Below are 17,588 nucleotides of genomic sequence, written 5' to 3'. Positions count from 1 at the left end.
GTCCTCTTAGCTAAGCAGGGTCCACCCTGGTTGCATATGAATGGAGATTACATGTGTGAGGACTATAAGTTGTTCCCCTCACAAGATGGAGCTGCTCTGGGAAGAGCATCTGAGGTTCCAAGTTCCCTCCCTGGCATCTCCAAGATAGGTCTGGGAGAAACTCCTGCCTGAAACCTTGGGGAAGCCATTGCCAGTCTGTGTAGACCAGGGATTCTCAACGTTGGGTCCCCAGATATTATTAGACTTCAACTCCCATAATCCCCAGCCCCAGTGGCCTTTGGTTGGGGATTATGGGAGTTGAAGGCCAATAACATCTGGGGACCCAACGTTGAGAATCACTGGTGTAGACAATACTGAGCTAGATGGACCTGTGGTCTGACTCAGTATATGGCAGCTTCCTAGGTTCCTATCTGTTTTGGTAATCTGGAATAATGTGCTCTGAGTTAACTTTATTAACCTGCTTTCCATGTGTGGTGTGCTTATAGTCATTATGTACACACCACATCTCCCAGGTTGGTTGCCTATACCCCCGACATATTCACAGGGCTGTCCCTCTTTTCACTGGTGAAATGTTGACAGGGTTGCATAATTGGATTTATGACTATGACAAGAGATTGTGGTTTGAGTTGTTTTATTTATCTTTGCTAAATGATGAAATGTTTCAACAGAGTGGCCAAGTTCGTGTCCAGTAGTCATGCATAGACATTATCTTTAGCACTGAGAGGAGATGTGACGGTGCCTCCTCCTGTCCCGTTTCTTCATTCATTCATTCGATTTCTATACCGCCCTTCCAAAAATGGCTCAGGGTGGTTTACACAAAGAAATAACAAACAAATAAGATGGATCCCTGTCCCCGATGGGCTCACAATCTAAAAAGAAACATAGGATAGACACCAGCAACAGTCACTGGAGGTACTGTGCTGGGGGTGGACAGGGCCAGTTACTCTTCACCAGTACACTCATCCACCTGCTCCACTGGGGTCAGTTTTGCCCCACAGCACCTGGAGGAGGAGGACGGGCAAGGGGACCTGTGGAGGAATGAGCCTCAAGACACAGCAGCAACTGCATTTTGTGTCAGCGTCCACTGTCCAGGACATTTAAAGATGTAGGCATTAGCTCAAGGCAAGGGCCTAGGAAACCAATATTCAAGGCAGCCCCGTGGCATTCCTACAACTGAACACGGGTGAGAGGAAATGCCCCAGGGCCCCTGAGGGAGAGGGGACCTGCTAGCTGAATGATAGCTTGCTCTTTGCTCTCCCCCTCCTGCATTCCAAGGGAGAAGACAGGGAGGTAAGAACGGGGACATCTTTACTTTTTTGGCTCAGGGCCCACTCCAACCTTGCCCTAGCCCTGAGGCAGCCTTTCCAGATTCTGCTTCCTTCAGAAGGGAGTATTATGAATGCTGTTTTTTAAAAAAATGTCTATCTATACACAGATAGCAGATGGATGGGAAGAAGCACTTAAGAAAGAAGAGAGCACTTAAGAAAGCATCAGTATAGCTCAGCATCCTTCCATATTTCTGCCCAGTTCCTGCTTCTGCCAGCAGAGCCTCCTTGCATAGATCCATGGTCATGTGTGCAGCCCATGATTTGTTTTATAAAAACATGTGACTTTACATGCAACTTCTACAAGAAGCATTGAGTTTTATAAGAAACATGCGACTAATATTACATGTGGCTAGCCAAACTGGCTCAAAAGATCTCTTGTCTGAATAAGATGTGAGACCACTATGCTAATAGTATTTGCATTAATATAGTACTCCTGAATGCTCAAAACACTTTACCTATGGTAGTTCAATAATCTGCACAACAAGCCTGCCATTCAGGCCAATAGTAATTATGCTGAGAGACAGAGAGCCCATTCTCACAATCATGTAGAGGTGGGCTGGAGGGCAGGCACGCTCCTGCCTGATGACTCCAAAATGACCCGAACCCCTAGTTGGGTTAATTTACCCAATCCCCAGACAAGCAGGCTGCTGCATGCTCCAGGAGGGGGAGAAATCTGAGCTGGGTCCTCCAGTATCCCACAATGCATTGCATGAGCAGCAGAGAGGCAGCCCTCAGTACTGCAGCAGCTCAGCTTTGCCTGGCCCTGCAAGCCCAGAACCTTATGATAAACATGGCTGCTGGAGCTGCATGTATTGCAGATCATGTATTGCAGATCACACACAGAGATGACCACAGAAGAAGGTAGTAGGGATGTGCGAACCTGTTCAAATTTGAACTGGCTTGACAACAAACAGGCCAGGTTCAAGGGCTCGACATCAAGCAGGCCTAGAACTGAACCTACCCAGGTTCGGCTTGAAGGCAACTTTTAATGTGGTGATTCTCTTTATTTAGCAGGGGGGAAGTAACTGGCCCTATTCAACCACAGCAGAGTACTTCCAGTGACTGTTGCTGGTGTCTATCTTATGTTTCTTTTAGATTGTGAGCCCTTTGGGGACAGGGATCTATCTTATTTATTTATTATTTCTCTGTGTAAACCACCCTGAGCCATTTTTGGAAAGGCGTTATAGAAATCGAATAAATAATAAATAATAACAACAACTCAAGCCAAATCCCCCCAGCCAGCTCAGGGTTTCTGACTGTTAAAAAAAATTTTTTTTTTAATGAACTCACTGCCTCTGGGAAGCTGCTGTGGCAGCGGAAGGCATCTCTGGAGGTTCCCCCTCCTGCTGCCAGCCTCCGCCAGTCTCGTAAAGTCCCGTTTCAGATGGTTTTTGGCCTGTTTCGGGCCTCTATTCAGTTGCGGTGGCCATTTTGGAGGCTGCCATGCATGCACAATGGACACCTGCATGACCCCGTGGCAGTGCCCCTGGCGTCAATGCATTAGTTTTTTAAAAAAACTTCTTTTTTTTTTTACAGCCAGAACCCCCAAACTAGCTTGAATTCAAGCCAAACCAGGGCATGTTCAAGGGTGTACAAAACCACGTTCGGACTTGAATCAAACCAGTTCTGTGCACACCCCTAGAAGGTAGGGCAGGCTTAGTTGTCATCCTACTTAACCTGGGTAGCAAATCTGGGCTACCTAGCTTCTGCATGGCTATGTCAGGAGGGCTCCCGGAATCCCTGGCTTAACCCTCTCCTACCCAGAGATCTCTGGTCATGTGAACAGCCTCAGTAGCTTGCTTAAGGCCAGCAAGTGAGTTTATGACTGAGGTCAGAATTGAACTGGCAGCTCTCTTAGCCGTTAAACAATACAAGCTTATACATTTACTTTAATTGTTCTCATTAATCGGTGGAATTACCAGTTTAGGAGCTATGAGCATTGGTAGGGTAGTGAACAGAAATGGGGATCAGTTAGTTGATTTTCATGGTCAAGGAAACTAAGATTCAAATTCCATTAAACTCATCAACTGATCATGGACCTAACCTACCTAACAGGATTATTGTAAAGGGAAAAAATAGGATAAGGATATATTGTAACTCACCTCAGAGCCCTTTGGATACACTGGGAAAGAAATGTACTTATCACTTACTGCATTTATGAACTGCCTTTCTGCCTTAGCATTCAAGTCAGTTTATATAGTTTAAATACTAAAACACCGACAACAACAAAATACAAGAGACAGGAGAAAATTGTTTCTGGCCTGTGGTGGTCCCATTTAGGATCTGATTGCATGCATTCCCGGGGCTGGACTTTCTTCTTCTCCTGAGTGGAAATGGATCTTAAGTAATCCCTGTGAAGGGAAGTGAGGGGCTGCCCCCAAAAGCGCTCTCAGGCTAGTGTGTTCTCCATAGGAGCTGATGGTATGAGCTCCCTGGCCTGGCCTGGACCTCATAAAGAGCTCATGCAATTGTTGTGAAAAACAATCAGAGTCTGTTTTCCGTAGCAGACATCTTCCTGGAAATCTCCATTCACAGCCCTTTTGTACAGCTTTGCTTTATTTTTGCTCCTGAGCACCACTTCTGCCTTCCACTCAGGGCAATCAGAACTTAGGTAGCCCCTAAGCGGGGGGGGGGCAGGGCGGGGGCTGCCTCCATTTCTCTCATGCCACTGCTGGTCACAGTGTGGGTATGGGTGGGTGTGGTATGGAGGCTTATGGTGTCCTTGTAATATTTGGTTTATTTACAAATATACAAACAGAGCAATGGATGGGAGGGAAGCAGCATGTGCACTCCTGCAACTCAACAAACAGATCAGATCTCCTGAGAACAGCCCTTCATCCCAAGATGCTTCATTTCTCAGCTTTCCCATTCAGCACCACCAAAACCTAGTCTGTGTCACTCCAAATTGTCTGCCCCAAGCTGTTTCTTTTATTCTTTCTTTATACACACACCAGCTCTCCCATCAGTAACATGTGTCACCTTACCAACTCTGATGGCTTCCCCAACTTCCAGGAAAATCTCAAATTAAGGAAGAATCCATGGACCATTAAAGACTGTCTGGCAAATCCTAGAATCTGACCAGGCATTGCCTTAGGCCCATTCAGTAAGTCATTTCAGGTTACTTTACTATGGACTAGAAGTATTTTGCAATATTGGGGGAAATCCCAAAACTGAAACCCAGCCTGTGCCTATATACAGAATATCAGTTTAAATAGATCATAAGTATTTACAAATGATTGTGGCTAGGGGCTTTTAACTGAAGGTTGACAGACAGATGAGCCCTCAACCTCCCTAACATCTTGAATAGTCCTATTGAGTAAACCTAGTTTGGATGTCAGCCAGTGACTACAAAATCAAATGAGACCTAACATATGCAAAATAGCTCTCAAAAATAAAACATCCCTGACCAATCTTTCATAGCATTTGAAATCACCTCAAGCAAAGTACTTTTTATAGAGACAGTTCACACGTTCAACTGAGAGACACTGAGCAATATAAATTCTTGTGTGGTTATAGAGTGGGCATCTAGAATGTCTAATCAAAACTCATAATTTTCTGCTATCTCTGAGTAATAGGATAACAGAAGCCACTTTTGCTGCTCAACAGCTAGTAACAAGGAATCAGTTCTGCTGGGAATAGGCCAAGAACTTCTAATGTGGGTGCAATCTTGAGGTGAGAAAAAGGATCAAAGTTTTATCAGAATTTTAGGTACTGCTGAGGATTTCACAGAATAACGTACCAGTCCTTTGATGTTGATAGTAATGTGTGCCATTCAATTTTATTTTCAATTATGTCTTAATTGACATTGATAAGCACCCCATCCCAATTGTGCAGACAGGATTAGAAAGTACTCTAAAGTTTTAAGAACCAGTTTTCTGTTCTGAAGTTTCATGATGTAAAATTGTACAAGAATATGCAAGTCAGTGGGAATGCAGAGTACTACCATGAGTTGAATAAAAGCATACCCATGTACTGAGTGTGTGTCTATTCTGCACAAGCTGCACACACAAACCCTGAATTCAGTCCACAACAGGGAATTTGTGGGGCTGCCTTTGTACGTAGTTCAGAAACTTCAGTTAGTTCAGAATGCGGCAGCCAGACTGGTCTCTGGGGCAACCCGGAGAGAACATATTATGCCTGTTTTGAAACAGTTACACCGGCTGCCAATATGTTTCCGGGCAAAATACAAAGTGCTGGTCATTACCTTTAAAGCCCTGAACGGCTTAGGTCCGAGTTATCTTATAGAGCACCTTCTTCTGTGTGATCCCCACAACACATTAAGGTCATCTGAGGAGGTCCATCTCCAGTTACCACTGGTTTGTCTGGTGGCGACTTGGAGGCGGGCCTTCTCTGTAGCTGCTCCTGAGCTGTAGAATGCACTCCTGGCAGAAATCTGCAATTTGAATTCTTTACTGGCCTTCAGGAGAGCCCATAAAACCGATCTGTTTGGCCTGGCCTTCCAGGGTTTTTAAATAGTTGTAATTGGTTTTAATGTTGTAACCTGGTTTTCAGGGTTTTTTAAATTGTTGTGATTGTTTAATTACTGTTTTATGATGTTTTAATTGTTAATTGTTGTTTTATAATTTTTGTTTTAAATGTTAACTGATTTTAATGGTTTTGTTTTAATTGTAAACCACCCTGAGCCATTTTAGGAGGGTGGTATAAAAATCAAATAAGTAAATAAATAAATAATCCCTCCTACTTAGATACTGCACCTAAAATACTGAACAGGAGACATTCCCAAGAAAGAGCTTTGCCCTTATTGCCACAATTCTCTTTCACTATGCATGCCATTATCCCAGTTTTGTTTACCCTGTCCAGCAATAAATAGTTTAAAGTGTTAAGAAAGCTACTGAGTTCTCTCCTACTCTTTCCCATCCCCCTGATTTTCACAAAAGTAGTTTACTTATATATTTAGATGTTTACGCTGATTTTTGCATAAGTCTTCAAAGTAGTGTACAACATAAAACATCAAATCAAATAAAAAATATATTTTTAAAAATCAATATACATATTACGATGAGCAGCTTAAAAACCTGAGACACAGCAACAACATAACATCAGAACAACAGAGTCAAAAACAAGCCAGAAGGAAACAGAACTACTTTAAGGCAAGGGCCTGATTAACCCAACAGTTTTGACTAGATGTCAAAAAACCCTGTCAGGAGGCAAAATCGGTATTCCAGGGTTTGAGAGTTCAGGGACTGCAAAATAAAAGGGCCTGTCCTGTATCCCCACCAATCACACCTCTAGTGGTGGTGGGACATGGACAAGGGCCTCTACTGATTCTCTCAGTCAGTGGACAGGTTCCTGTGGCAGAAGCTGGAGCTCATACCGTGACTTACAGACAGTGCAACACACCAGCCATGGAAGAGCAGGGCATCCACATTGGCTCCAGGTGTGTCCACATTGCATACTCACTTCTACCATGTTTGCAGAGCCTCCGTGGCACCTACAGTTTGTGCTTACTGCTACAGCAATGAACCTCCCATTGGGAATAATGGGAGGCTTGTTGCTGCAGTGATGACGCAATCATTAGTAGTGATGGAGCCTCTGCAAGCTCGATAAAAGCAAGGACGTGGCTTGGGGATGCATGGAGCACACACACATGTCCCGCTTTTCCATGGGCAACACACTATGCTGTATGTAAGCCTGTCTTTCTATTTCAAATCAAAGGCTACCCCCAGGGTCATTATCCCTTTCTTATCTTTCCAGCCATTATCACATATATTTTAGATAGGAGTCAGTGGCTCTATATTGCACCATTAGATGTTGATTGAAGGATGGTTTCAAGGGGCATTAGGACTGAAGTGTGGCTGACTCAGTCATATGTGGAATCGGTGAGTCAGGCAGTATGGTACACATATTGCTGAAAAGAGGCAGCCTTGCTCTCTACAATGGGGCAACTGCAGTTATGACCCATCCTTTCTTAATTTCTCATAGGAAGGCCTGATTTGGCTTGGGGGGGGGCGGGTAATAACTCCGAGGAAGAGCAAGCAGATGCTTTGCATGCATTCCAAGCTGTTTTGTATCCCAAGTTCAGTCTCCAGCATCTCCAGGAAGGGCTGAGAAAGGAGCCTTGCCTGAAAACTAAAGAGCTGCTGTCACTGAATGTAGATGGACCAATAGTATGATTTAGCATAAGGCAGCTTTATAGTTCATTAATACATGGTTAGCAAAAATTTTGAAACCCCTACTTATTTAGCCATCTATCATATTTCTATACCGCCTGATATAGACATCTCTAGGCGGTGTATAAAGTTAAAACATAACAAATGTAAACACAATATAAAACAGTTACAAAACAGATAAAAACAATCTCAGTGAATAAAACATTAAAATTTAAATTTCAGTTAAAAGTCTGGGAAAACAGGAATGTCTTGAGGGTCTCCCTAAAAGCAAGTAGAGAAGGAGATGCTCTTATTTCAACAGGGAGTGTATTCCAGAGCTCCAGGGCAGCTAGAGAGAAGGCCCAGTCCCGAGTCACCACCAAATGAGCCGGTGGCAACCATAACTTGACTTCTCCAAATGATCACAATAGGCGACATTGTCCATGACAAAGAAGGCGCTCTCTTAAGTACCCTGGGCCCAAGCCATTAAGAGCTTTTTAGGTAATAACCAGCACTTTGTATTTTGCCCAGAAACCTATTGGCAGCCAGTGCTGTTCTTTTAAAGTTAGTGTTATGTGGTCCCTTTGGGTTGACCCAGAGACCAATCTGGCTGCCGCATTCTATACCAATTGTAGTTTACAGACTATGTACAAAGACAGCCCCATGTAGAGTGCATTACAGTAGTCAAGCCTAGAGGTTACCAGCATATGTACCATTGTTTTAAGATCATTTAAAGTCATTCTTGCCAGTTTTTGACATATAGGCAATCATTGTAACTTTTTAAAAACTGTTTTATAATGTTTGTTTTTGCTTGTCTTATTGGTTTTAGGATCTTGTTTTATTTATTGTAAACCGCTCAGAGCTAACATATGGGACAGTATAAAAATATAATAAATAATATGGAAGGCAATTATATAATAGCAATATACTAGATAACATGATCTTTTCCCATTGAGTATACTTTTAGCACAAAGTTAACTTATCTCAATTCCTGTTGACATCAGAACTTTTGGATCATGAAGAGTCAAGAAGTATGCTATAGAATAGAGTGTGCTATAGAATTTAATATACAGTATCTATTGGTTAATTATACATAAAGTCTTGTTTAAACAGTATAGAAATCTAGAATTATTTTCTTTTAATATAGCTCCTCTACATAGTAGAAAAACAAATCTAAATGGTACATAACATTTGTTTTGGTTTTCTTTAATGGATATGGCAAAACTATTTTAAATTATTTCAGCTCTTAGCATTCTGTTTTCTGCAGAGACTCACTGCAAAGAGGTCTGAAGAAAATGTTGCAAATATTAGCAGTGAAAATGAAATAGCCAAAGAAACTGCAGGGAGAACAAATGGAGATGTGAGAGACTATAAGGAGAATGAAGAAGAAGAGGAGGAAGAGGAAGAGGAAGAGGAGGAGGAGGAAGACGACGAAGGTGAAGAAGAGGAAGAGGAGGAGGAGGATAGTGGTGAGGAAGAAGAAGAAAACACTGGGAAAGTTATTGAAGATCTAGGAACAAAGAAACCATGTGATGATGAAGATAGAAGCAAACATGAAACTAAGGAGTCATACACAGAATCAGAGAAAGATCCTGAAAAACAAGAAAATAATGAAAAGAAAGTATCAAAATTGAATATTCCAAACAAATTAGCTGTAGACACCAGTTTTATTAAGCTAAGTGCAAGGCCTTCGGGAAATCAAACCAATTTAGAGGAGAGTCTGAGGAAAGTCCGGAAGAATGACCCAAACATGACAGAACTCAATCTGAATAACATTGAGAACATCCCCAAGGAGATGCTGGTGGACTTTGTCAATGCCATGAAAAAGAACAAGCACGTCAAAACATTCAGTTTAGCCAATGTGGGAGCAGATGATAATGTTGCTTTTGCCTTGGCCAACATGCTACGTGAAAACAGGAGCATCACTACTTTGAATATTGATTCAAATTTCATTTCAGGAAAAGGAATTGTTGCTATAATGCGATGCCTGCAGTACAACGAGAAGCTGACAGAACTACGTTTTCACAACCAGAGAAGTATGTTAGGCCATCAAGCAGAAATGGAGATTGCCAGGCTGCTGAAAGCCAACCCTACACTGCTTAAGATTGGCTATCACTTTGAACTCCCAGGTCCCAGAATGGTGGTTACCAATCTGCTCAGCAGAAACCTTGATAAACAGAGACAAAAAAGAATAGAGGAGCAAAAGCAACAACAGTTAAAACAGCAGAAAGAACTAATAGCCATGTTAGAAAATGGACTTGGATTACCCCCTGGGATGTGGGAACTGTTAGGGGGACCACTGCCTGCTACAATCATGCCTCCTCCGATGCAAACTCCAACGCCACAAGTCCCCAAAGCTCCATCTGTTGGCAGAAGGAATGAACCTGCAAGAAAACCAGCCCCTGAAAATGAAAGCTGCAATGATGACCCCCCCTCCTTCAAAATAGTGAAACTCAAGAGAACCCAGCGCAAACCCACTATAAAAGAATATGTGGAGCCAGCTGAAAAAACCAATCTCAAAGATGTGATCAAGACCCTCAAGCCTATTCCAAGAAGGCGGCCACCTCCCCTGGTGGAAACAACTCCTAGAGATAAGCTTCTCAGTGATATTCGTCAGAGCAACGTAGCTTATCTCAAACCGGTATGTATGGTGGGAAGACGGAAGCAAATGGGAACATACTGCAGTTATCAGTAAGCCCATCTTCTGCTATTATTCTATCTAAAATCTACTAGCTGACCGGGCGCATAGCGTCTGTGCCTCTAGTTCGACTCTCCCCCCACCCTTTCAGCTCCTTCTGCGTCTTCCGGTGGGCGTCTCTGACGCCCACCCAACCCGCTTCTCTCCCCCCTGCTCACAGTTTCTCCTGCCTCCTGCTGCTGCCTGCTCTTCTTGGCGGCTCAGCCACCACCTGATCCCGGTGGGCATGCAGGCCGCCGTCTCACTGTGGCTGGGGTCACTGTTTCCTTGCCGTGGCAGCCGCCATTTCCCCTAGCAGCAGCTCAACGGCCTCCTGCCACGCTGAGCTCCCACTGCCTCAGCCTATCAGGCACCTCCGCCACCCAGCCAATCAGCTGGGCACCAGGACGCACATTCTAAAGGCACACCCAGGAGGATTATATATATAGATAAGAAGCTTTGTAAGGGACTGTAGTGATCAGCCTCCCCTCCCTCTAGAGTTAATCAGAAGTGAACCCTTGTCTTGACTGACAGCTGGTGAACTCCAGGGCTCAGCCAATCAGCACACCAGGTGGGTGGGACCTAGAGAGCTGTTGCCAGGAGGAAGGGAGTTCTTTGTTGAAAGAAGCTAGGCTGGAAGTGCACAGAATAATAACTCTGCAGAACCTTGAAAGGCAGGAAACTTTAATTCTAATCAGGAGTTTAGTGAATTCAAGGGAAAGGGAAGTGAATTCAAGGAAAAGGGAAATATAGTCTAGGAAAAATTTGTTTAGTCAGACTTTGTGTTGGGGATGTTATATTTCTTTAGGGTGTGTGCTTTTGCATATTCATGATACTGTTCTATTATTGTTTACCTGTAATGTAATTAAAATAATTAATACTAGCCTATGCCCATCCTACCTACAGCGTTGCAAAAAACATTTAAGTGTGCAATAAGCCAACCTATTTTTGTAATCCTACTACGTATTCTTAACTGTATTTAAAGTTGAGAAAGCCTCAGACGGAAGCAAACTGTAGTAATTGAAGAAAACTGGGGTTTCTTTTTACAAGCCTCTCTGAGTTGGTTTTGAACTCAGGAAAAGGGCAGGGGGCGAAGGGGCATTTCTCTGGTGCAAATACATCCTCAAATGTTCAGCAGCTATCAGTTTTCTCACTACATGTAGGCTTGCACGTGGAAGATTTTTGTACTTATCCAATAGCAAAATAAAGAGAGTTTTCCTTGGGATTCCATCCCAAGCCCAGGGAGGCTCAAGTTCTGTCGATAAGAGAGGTGGCGGAGGCAGCTTTTTGAACCTACCAATAATACAGAATAGTTTTAGGAGAAGCCTAGCCAGGCAGCTCAGCAAGGATGATTCAGTATTCCTTTCCCTCATGTGAGCTTGCTCTGAGGCAAAGACTTTAATCCACTACAGGGACCCATAGCCAGGTGGTAAATTATGTGCTTTATCGGTAGAAAACCACAGATTAAATTATTGTCATCTCCAATTAAAGGAAAATGACAAGGAGAGACCTCTGCCCAAGATACTGGAAAGCTATTGCCAGTCAGAATAGACCAGCCTAGAGTTTAGGCTAGATGGACCAATGATTTGACAAAATAAAGCAGCTTCATATCTTAATGCTGGGAAGCTAAGCTTAATGTTGGTCACGCTTATACATTATTCTTAACTATTGAGTCCATCTTTATCTACAGGACCCAAGCTAGTTTGTTGCCTATATATACACATCCCCCCCACCACCCCGCAAAAGCAGTTATAGAAGGTAAGTACCAAATTTCTGCAAATAGAAGCTGATGCAATAACCTTAAAGAAAAGCAGTGCAATCCAGAAAAGAGAGCCACATTGCCACACCGTGTAGGAAGAAACACCTTTTCTGATCTAAAGTCCTATCAGCTGTGCAAGCACCCAAGGAGAAAACTAAAACCATAATGGAAGAGGGGAATTACTCAAGATTCTGTTCAAGATTTTCTGGCCTTCCCCCGATCCCCAACTTCAATAATTTCAATTTGCCTGATCCTGAAATTACAGCTTTCAGGGTATGTGTGTTGTCATCATTTTTAGAAGCTGCATTACTGCACATGCTAATCATTCTGATTCTGTGAGGTAAAGAGTAATCCTACTAGACTAAGGATAACGAATTAGTTCCTTAGCATGAGGTCTTTTATTCCCTGCACTGAAGCACATGCACAAATACACATGTGTACTGAATTAGATGAATCAAGTACCAGATTTACTGTGTCATTCTTCTGTCTTTCTTTCTCTTGAAGTCCTCTGCACTTGAAGAGCACTTTTTCTTTTAATCCTTCTAGCCCAGGGAGGGGCATCTCAGATGTCAGCCATTGAGAGCACTGAAAGATGTGGGGTGCATTTTCCAACAAATCCCCTCCTCTCAGTTACACAGCTGGGTGGTTGCCTACCAAATAAGCTAGTCCACACTAGATCCCTATCCTTAGGGCATTTTGCATGCCTCGGATGTTTTCAAATGGATCAAGTCCAGTGTGTTGCACCTGTTAATCACGGAGGTCACCCATGGCACTTAGGCTTAATTATGTCTTCCGCAGGAGTACAGAAATAATTTTCCAAGGTTGAAAGTCAAGCAATATATATTACAGCTACTGTCAGATCCCTTCATTTAGACACCTGGGCTAGTGCCCTGCCCAGAAAGAAAGAAAAAACAGCAATATAACAATCAGAGTCAGTCTAACATGTTCTCATTTTGATCTTGTATGGTATTCTCCATTAAATGTAAACCATTTATTTAAAAGATTTCTCTCTCACCTTTTAGGAGCAAAGTTCTCACAAAGCAGCTAACACAGTGGATGCCACCAAAAACAGCAATTAAAACACAAACACACATCTATAAATTTATAGAGTTGCAGCACAGCCCATTCTTTCAATGGGCTTTCTCCCCTGGGAAGGCATTCCAGAGCTAGGGCACCACCACCAAAAAAGCCCTGTCCCTGGACATCACGAAACAAATCTGTGACAATGGCATGCCAGAGAGGAGACCTTGTGAGGCTGATTCAAACACCCAGACAGGTTCATATAAAAGGTAAAGTGTGCCGTCAAGTTGATTTCGACTCCTGGTCCCCACAGAGCCCTGTGGTTTTCTTTTGGTAGAATACAGGAGGGGGTTACCATTGCCTCCTCCCACACAGTGTGAGATGATGCCTTTCGGCATCTCCCTATATCACTGCTGACCAATATAGTACCATTGGTGATTCGAACAAGCAACCTTCTGCTTGTTAGTCAAGCATTTCCCCACTGCATCATTAGGTGGAGGCACAGGCATTCCTAGTACCCCAGCTCTTGTGGAGCTTTAAAGATTAACACTTGAACTTTGAATTAGGTTCAGAAGCAAACTGGTAAGCATTGTAGTTGGTGTGTTATGCTCTTATGCACAAACAATCTGTACTGAGAAACTGTTTTCTGTGTCTATAGACTACTTATTTCTCTGTCTCTAATTTACAGTATTAGGTTAGTGGTAGAATTAGAGGCTTCCAAGCAGATGTCCTAGGAGGAGTCTTTTCAGTGTCTAGCACACTTGACCACTTCCGTAAACAATGAGAAGTTCCCAGAGTAATGCTGCTTGGAGTTTGGCTTCCTATGGATGAGAGATCACAGTTGACTTATGGTGCTCAGTCATGCTGGCTTGATTTGCAAATAAAGAGGTAGAGCATAAGTAGAGGCAAGCAGCATGTCTACTCCTACAAGGCAGCATCTCTGCTGCCTCACATCAGCTCCTCAAAGAAGGGCTCTTCACTCCCCAAGGTGCTTCCAGCCTTCAGCTAACTCATCTCTTTCTCCATTTCAGTCTCTGATGCTGTCTCCTCAATCTCAGTTTCTCCCCCCGCCCTGCCCACTTCCCCACAAACTCACCTATCTGCTGCACTGGGAGACATTTTTACAAACATCACCTTTGTCAAGTTTCAGAAGATTTTTACATAGGTCTTTTGTTGTTTGAAGTTGGCGGACAGGTCTTTTATTCAAGCATATTGACTTCCCCACAAGTAATATGTAATCACATTAGATCTAAACCCATCTGCACAGTTGCGTGAGTGGGTGTACTGATTCAAAGAGCAATGAAAAAAGCCTCAATGTACAGGGATGAATTTTGCTCGGCTCTACTTGCTATCAAGATAGAAAATTCATTTTCAATGAATTCATATTTTGAAGTGTGCTGACCACAGGCCGAGACAGCTGTAATGGCCCCTAGATATTCCTGATGAACTCAGTGGTCTGACTACCTCAGTAAAGGGAAAACAATGCTGATCCTGCACCCGGTTACTCAAACTTTTATCCTTCAGAACACCACAAGAGGCTTTGGAGAAATTCAGATGTTCTGATGGAAGCAGGGTATATCAGTCCTTTCCACTTTGAATAGAGCACTCAAGGCAGCTTATATAGTATATCAAAATCATGATACAAATATTTACTATATAAAAATACATACAATCATAAAACAGCCATACCTAACTAAATCACAACAATAAAACAAATCTAATTGGAAGAATGGGCCATCAAACAAAGGCCATGCCAGTTGCTCTCATAAACAAACTTGGTGGTGGAAAGGCAAAATTAGGGAATTCCACAATCTGGGTGCTGCCACAAAGACCCTTTCCTTTGACTTTTGTAATATAGCAAAATGCCTTCTTACCATGCACATCCCATACATGCAAAACTGATGCCATAAGAAATGTGAAGCTTTAATGATAGCAGCAAAATGATAAAGCTTGACCAACTCTATGTATATATTTAATTCCACTTGTACCATACATACATATGGTGGACAACAACTGAGTGGCAGTGTGGCATAGTGGTTAGAATGTCATACAAAAGTTGAAGAGATTAGGGTTCAAATCCTCACTCAGCCATGAAGTTCATTGCACAACATTGGACCAGTCCCTCTCTTGAAGTTTAGCCTACCTTCAGGGAGTTGTTGTGGGGTTCAAATGGGGGTAAAAGAACAACCATTTATGCTGCTTTGAGCTCTTTGGAGGAAGGGCAAGATATAAAGGTAATAAAAATATTCTGACTAAAACCCAGATGATGATTGTACATGAATGGAAGTTCTTCTGAAATTGATGGATTTGGTTGTGAGAAAAATATTGTCCATCTCTTAGAGATTACTATTTGAGACCAAGGTATTTTTATACGACATAAAAACATGCCTAGAATTTTTTTAAAAAGATGTAGATTGTATATGAAAGTGTTTGAAGACACCAACCACCAAGGAGTTTTATTTCTGGCTCTGGATGTTTGTTAGTATGTTGTCAACTTTTGCACTTAAGTTTTTGTTTGGAGTGAGCGCCTTTCCCTGCCTTCCTTTCAACAATTAATATTTCTTCTTACTGTTCCTGCACAGGTGCCACTTCCCAAAGAGCTGGTGTAATACCCCCATACAGGTGAAGGAAACAACTTGAAAATACACAGACTATCCAAGTGTTGCTTCAGACCATTTCAGGGGCTGTTTCCTTCAGGTGGAAGACACGAAGATGCGGGAACAACGCTTGAAGCATGCTGCCTGTTGAAGTGATGATTGAAAGGGGTAGAATGGAAACTATAAATGGCGACAACTTCCATCCACTCATGTAATGGGCTGGTGCCACCATACAGTCTGTCAGCTCGCTGGGGTTTAATCTGTGGGTGGGAGAGGGTGGAAAGGGGTGCTTCACCCCCATTAATAATTATGTTACCACTTTTATAGATGCCTTCAGTAAATCTTATTGCAACCATATCCCCTCTCCTGTTGAATTCCACAGTGTGGTGTCATTTTGTTTCATTTCTCCTTCACGCGGTTTCCTGAGAACATAAGAACAGCCCTGCTGGATGAGGCCCAAGGCCCATCTAGACCAGCATCCTGTTTCACAGAGTGGCCCATCAGATGCCACTGGAAGCCTACAGGCAGGAGTTGAGGACATGCCCTCTATCCTGCTGTTACTCTCCTGAGGTTGTGGAGCAAGCCAGTTAACATTTTTATTAAATTAAGATCACAACAGAAATGAGGATATACCTACAGAAAAGCCTGGTGTACATATGCTCTTAACTGCAAAAGTTAAGAGAAAGAAGTACATAGGAAACTGCCATATACTGAGTCAGACCATTGGTCTGTCTAGCTCAGTATTGTCTTCACAGACTGGCAGCGGCTTCTCCAAGGTTGCAGGCAGGAATCTCTCTCAGCCCTATCTTGGAGAAGCCAGGGAGGGAACTTGAAACCTTCTGCTCTTCCCAGAGCGGCTTCATCCCCTGAAGGGAATATCTTGCAGTGCTCACACATCAAGTCTCCCATTCATATGCAACTAGGGCAGACCCTGCTTAGCTATGGGGACATGCATGCTACCACAAGACTAGCTCTCCTCTCCTATACTGCAAACTGTGCCAGCTCTAAGTTGCCTTTGGTTAGGGGTCATCAGTCCTGCCAAGGCTGTAGGATATAGAGAGAGGCTTCAACAGGTGTGAGGAAAGGCCAGAATTAGATTTGCTTGGGAGCAGCCTAAATTTGGACCCCGAGGCAAATTAGGCAAGACATCCAGACTTAGGAACTGAGAACATTTACACCATGCCTGAGCTGAGGTGCTGATGGTCAGGCTGAAGACAAGGGCTTGGCAGTTCCAAGAAACTGCAGGCAACATTCCAAAAAGCATGGAACTTATTTAAAACCACAATAATAGAAGCTCAGTTGGAATGTATACCAAGAATGAGGAAAAATACCAAGTTCAGGATGACACCAGCGTGGTTAATCAGAAATCAGGGAAGCTATAGAAGGGGAGACGTCCTTCAGAAAAGAGAAGCCTTGCCTAAATGAAGAAAACAGAAAGGATCAAACTCTGGCAAAAGGAATGCAAGGAGACAATAAGGGATGCAAGAAGAGTTTGAGAAGAATACAATTAAAGTGTCAAGGAGAAGAACAAAAATTTCTTTAAATAGAAGCAGAAAACCTGCCAGGAAGGCTCTTGAATGATGAGGGTATGAAAGGGATCATTAAGGACAATAAGGAGATTGCAGAGAAACTGAGTAAGTTCTTTGCATCTGTCTTCACAGCAGAGGATACTGACCATACATCCATTCTGGAACTGAGCTTCTCAGGCTTGGAGGGTGAACAACTGGGCTAATTTGAGGTGGCAAGAGAGGATGTTTTAAACTGTCTTGAAAAACTAAAAGTTAACTAATTGCCAGGGCCAGTTGGCATCCACCCAAGAGTTCTGAAGGAACTCAAATGTGAAATTGCTGGTCTCCTAGCAAAAATATGTAACTTGTCCCTGCAATCAGGCTCTGTCCCAGAGGATTGGAAAGTAGCTAATATAACTCCAGTTTTTAAAAAGAGATCCAGGGGGGATACCGGAAAATAGAGGCCAGTTAGCTTAACATCTGTGCCAGCTAAATTGATGGAAAGCATAACCAAGAACAAAATTGTAAAACATATAGAGGAACAGGCTTTGCTGAAGGAGAACCAGCATGGCTTTTGCAAGAGCAAGAC

At 42.9% G+C, this 17,588-nt stretch overlaps 1 protein-coding gene across 4 annotated transcripts in view; it reads left to right on the top strand.

The window, feature by feature from the left end:
* The window catches only part of LMOD3 (leiomodin 3), a 55,614-nt gene extending 39,766 nt beyond the window's left edge, over window positions 1-15,848 (top strand). For all 4 annotated transcript variants that reach the window (XM_053297543.1, XM_053297542.1, XM_053297544.1 and 1 more), the window contains 2 exons: window positions 8,706-10,079; window positions 15,477-15,848. In XM_053297543.1, coding sequence (XP_053153518.1) covers window positions 8,706-10,079; window positions 15,477-15,503 — 1,401 coding nt within the window. In that variant the 3' untranslated portion in view covers window positions 15,504-15,848. The remainder of the gene's footprint in view (window positions 1-8,705; window positions 10,080-15,476) is intronic.
* Window positions 15,849-17,588: the final 1,740 nt, after the last annotated feature.

Source organism: Hemicordylus capensis, chromosome 2 (assembly GCF_027244095.1).
Source record: "Hemicordylus capensis ecotype Gifberg chromosome 2, rHemCap1.1.pri, whole genome shotgun sequence".
Taxonomy (NCBI): domain Eukaryota; kingdom Metazoa; phylum Chordata; class Lepidosauria; order Squamata; family Cordylidae; genus Hemicordylus; species Hemicordylus capensis.
Note: the sequence above shows the minus strand (reverse complement) of the source record. Positions and strands in the feature narration are given on the sequence as shown.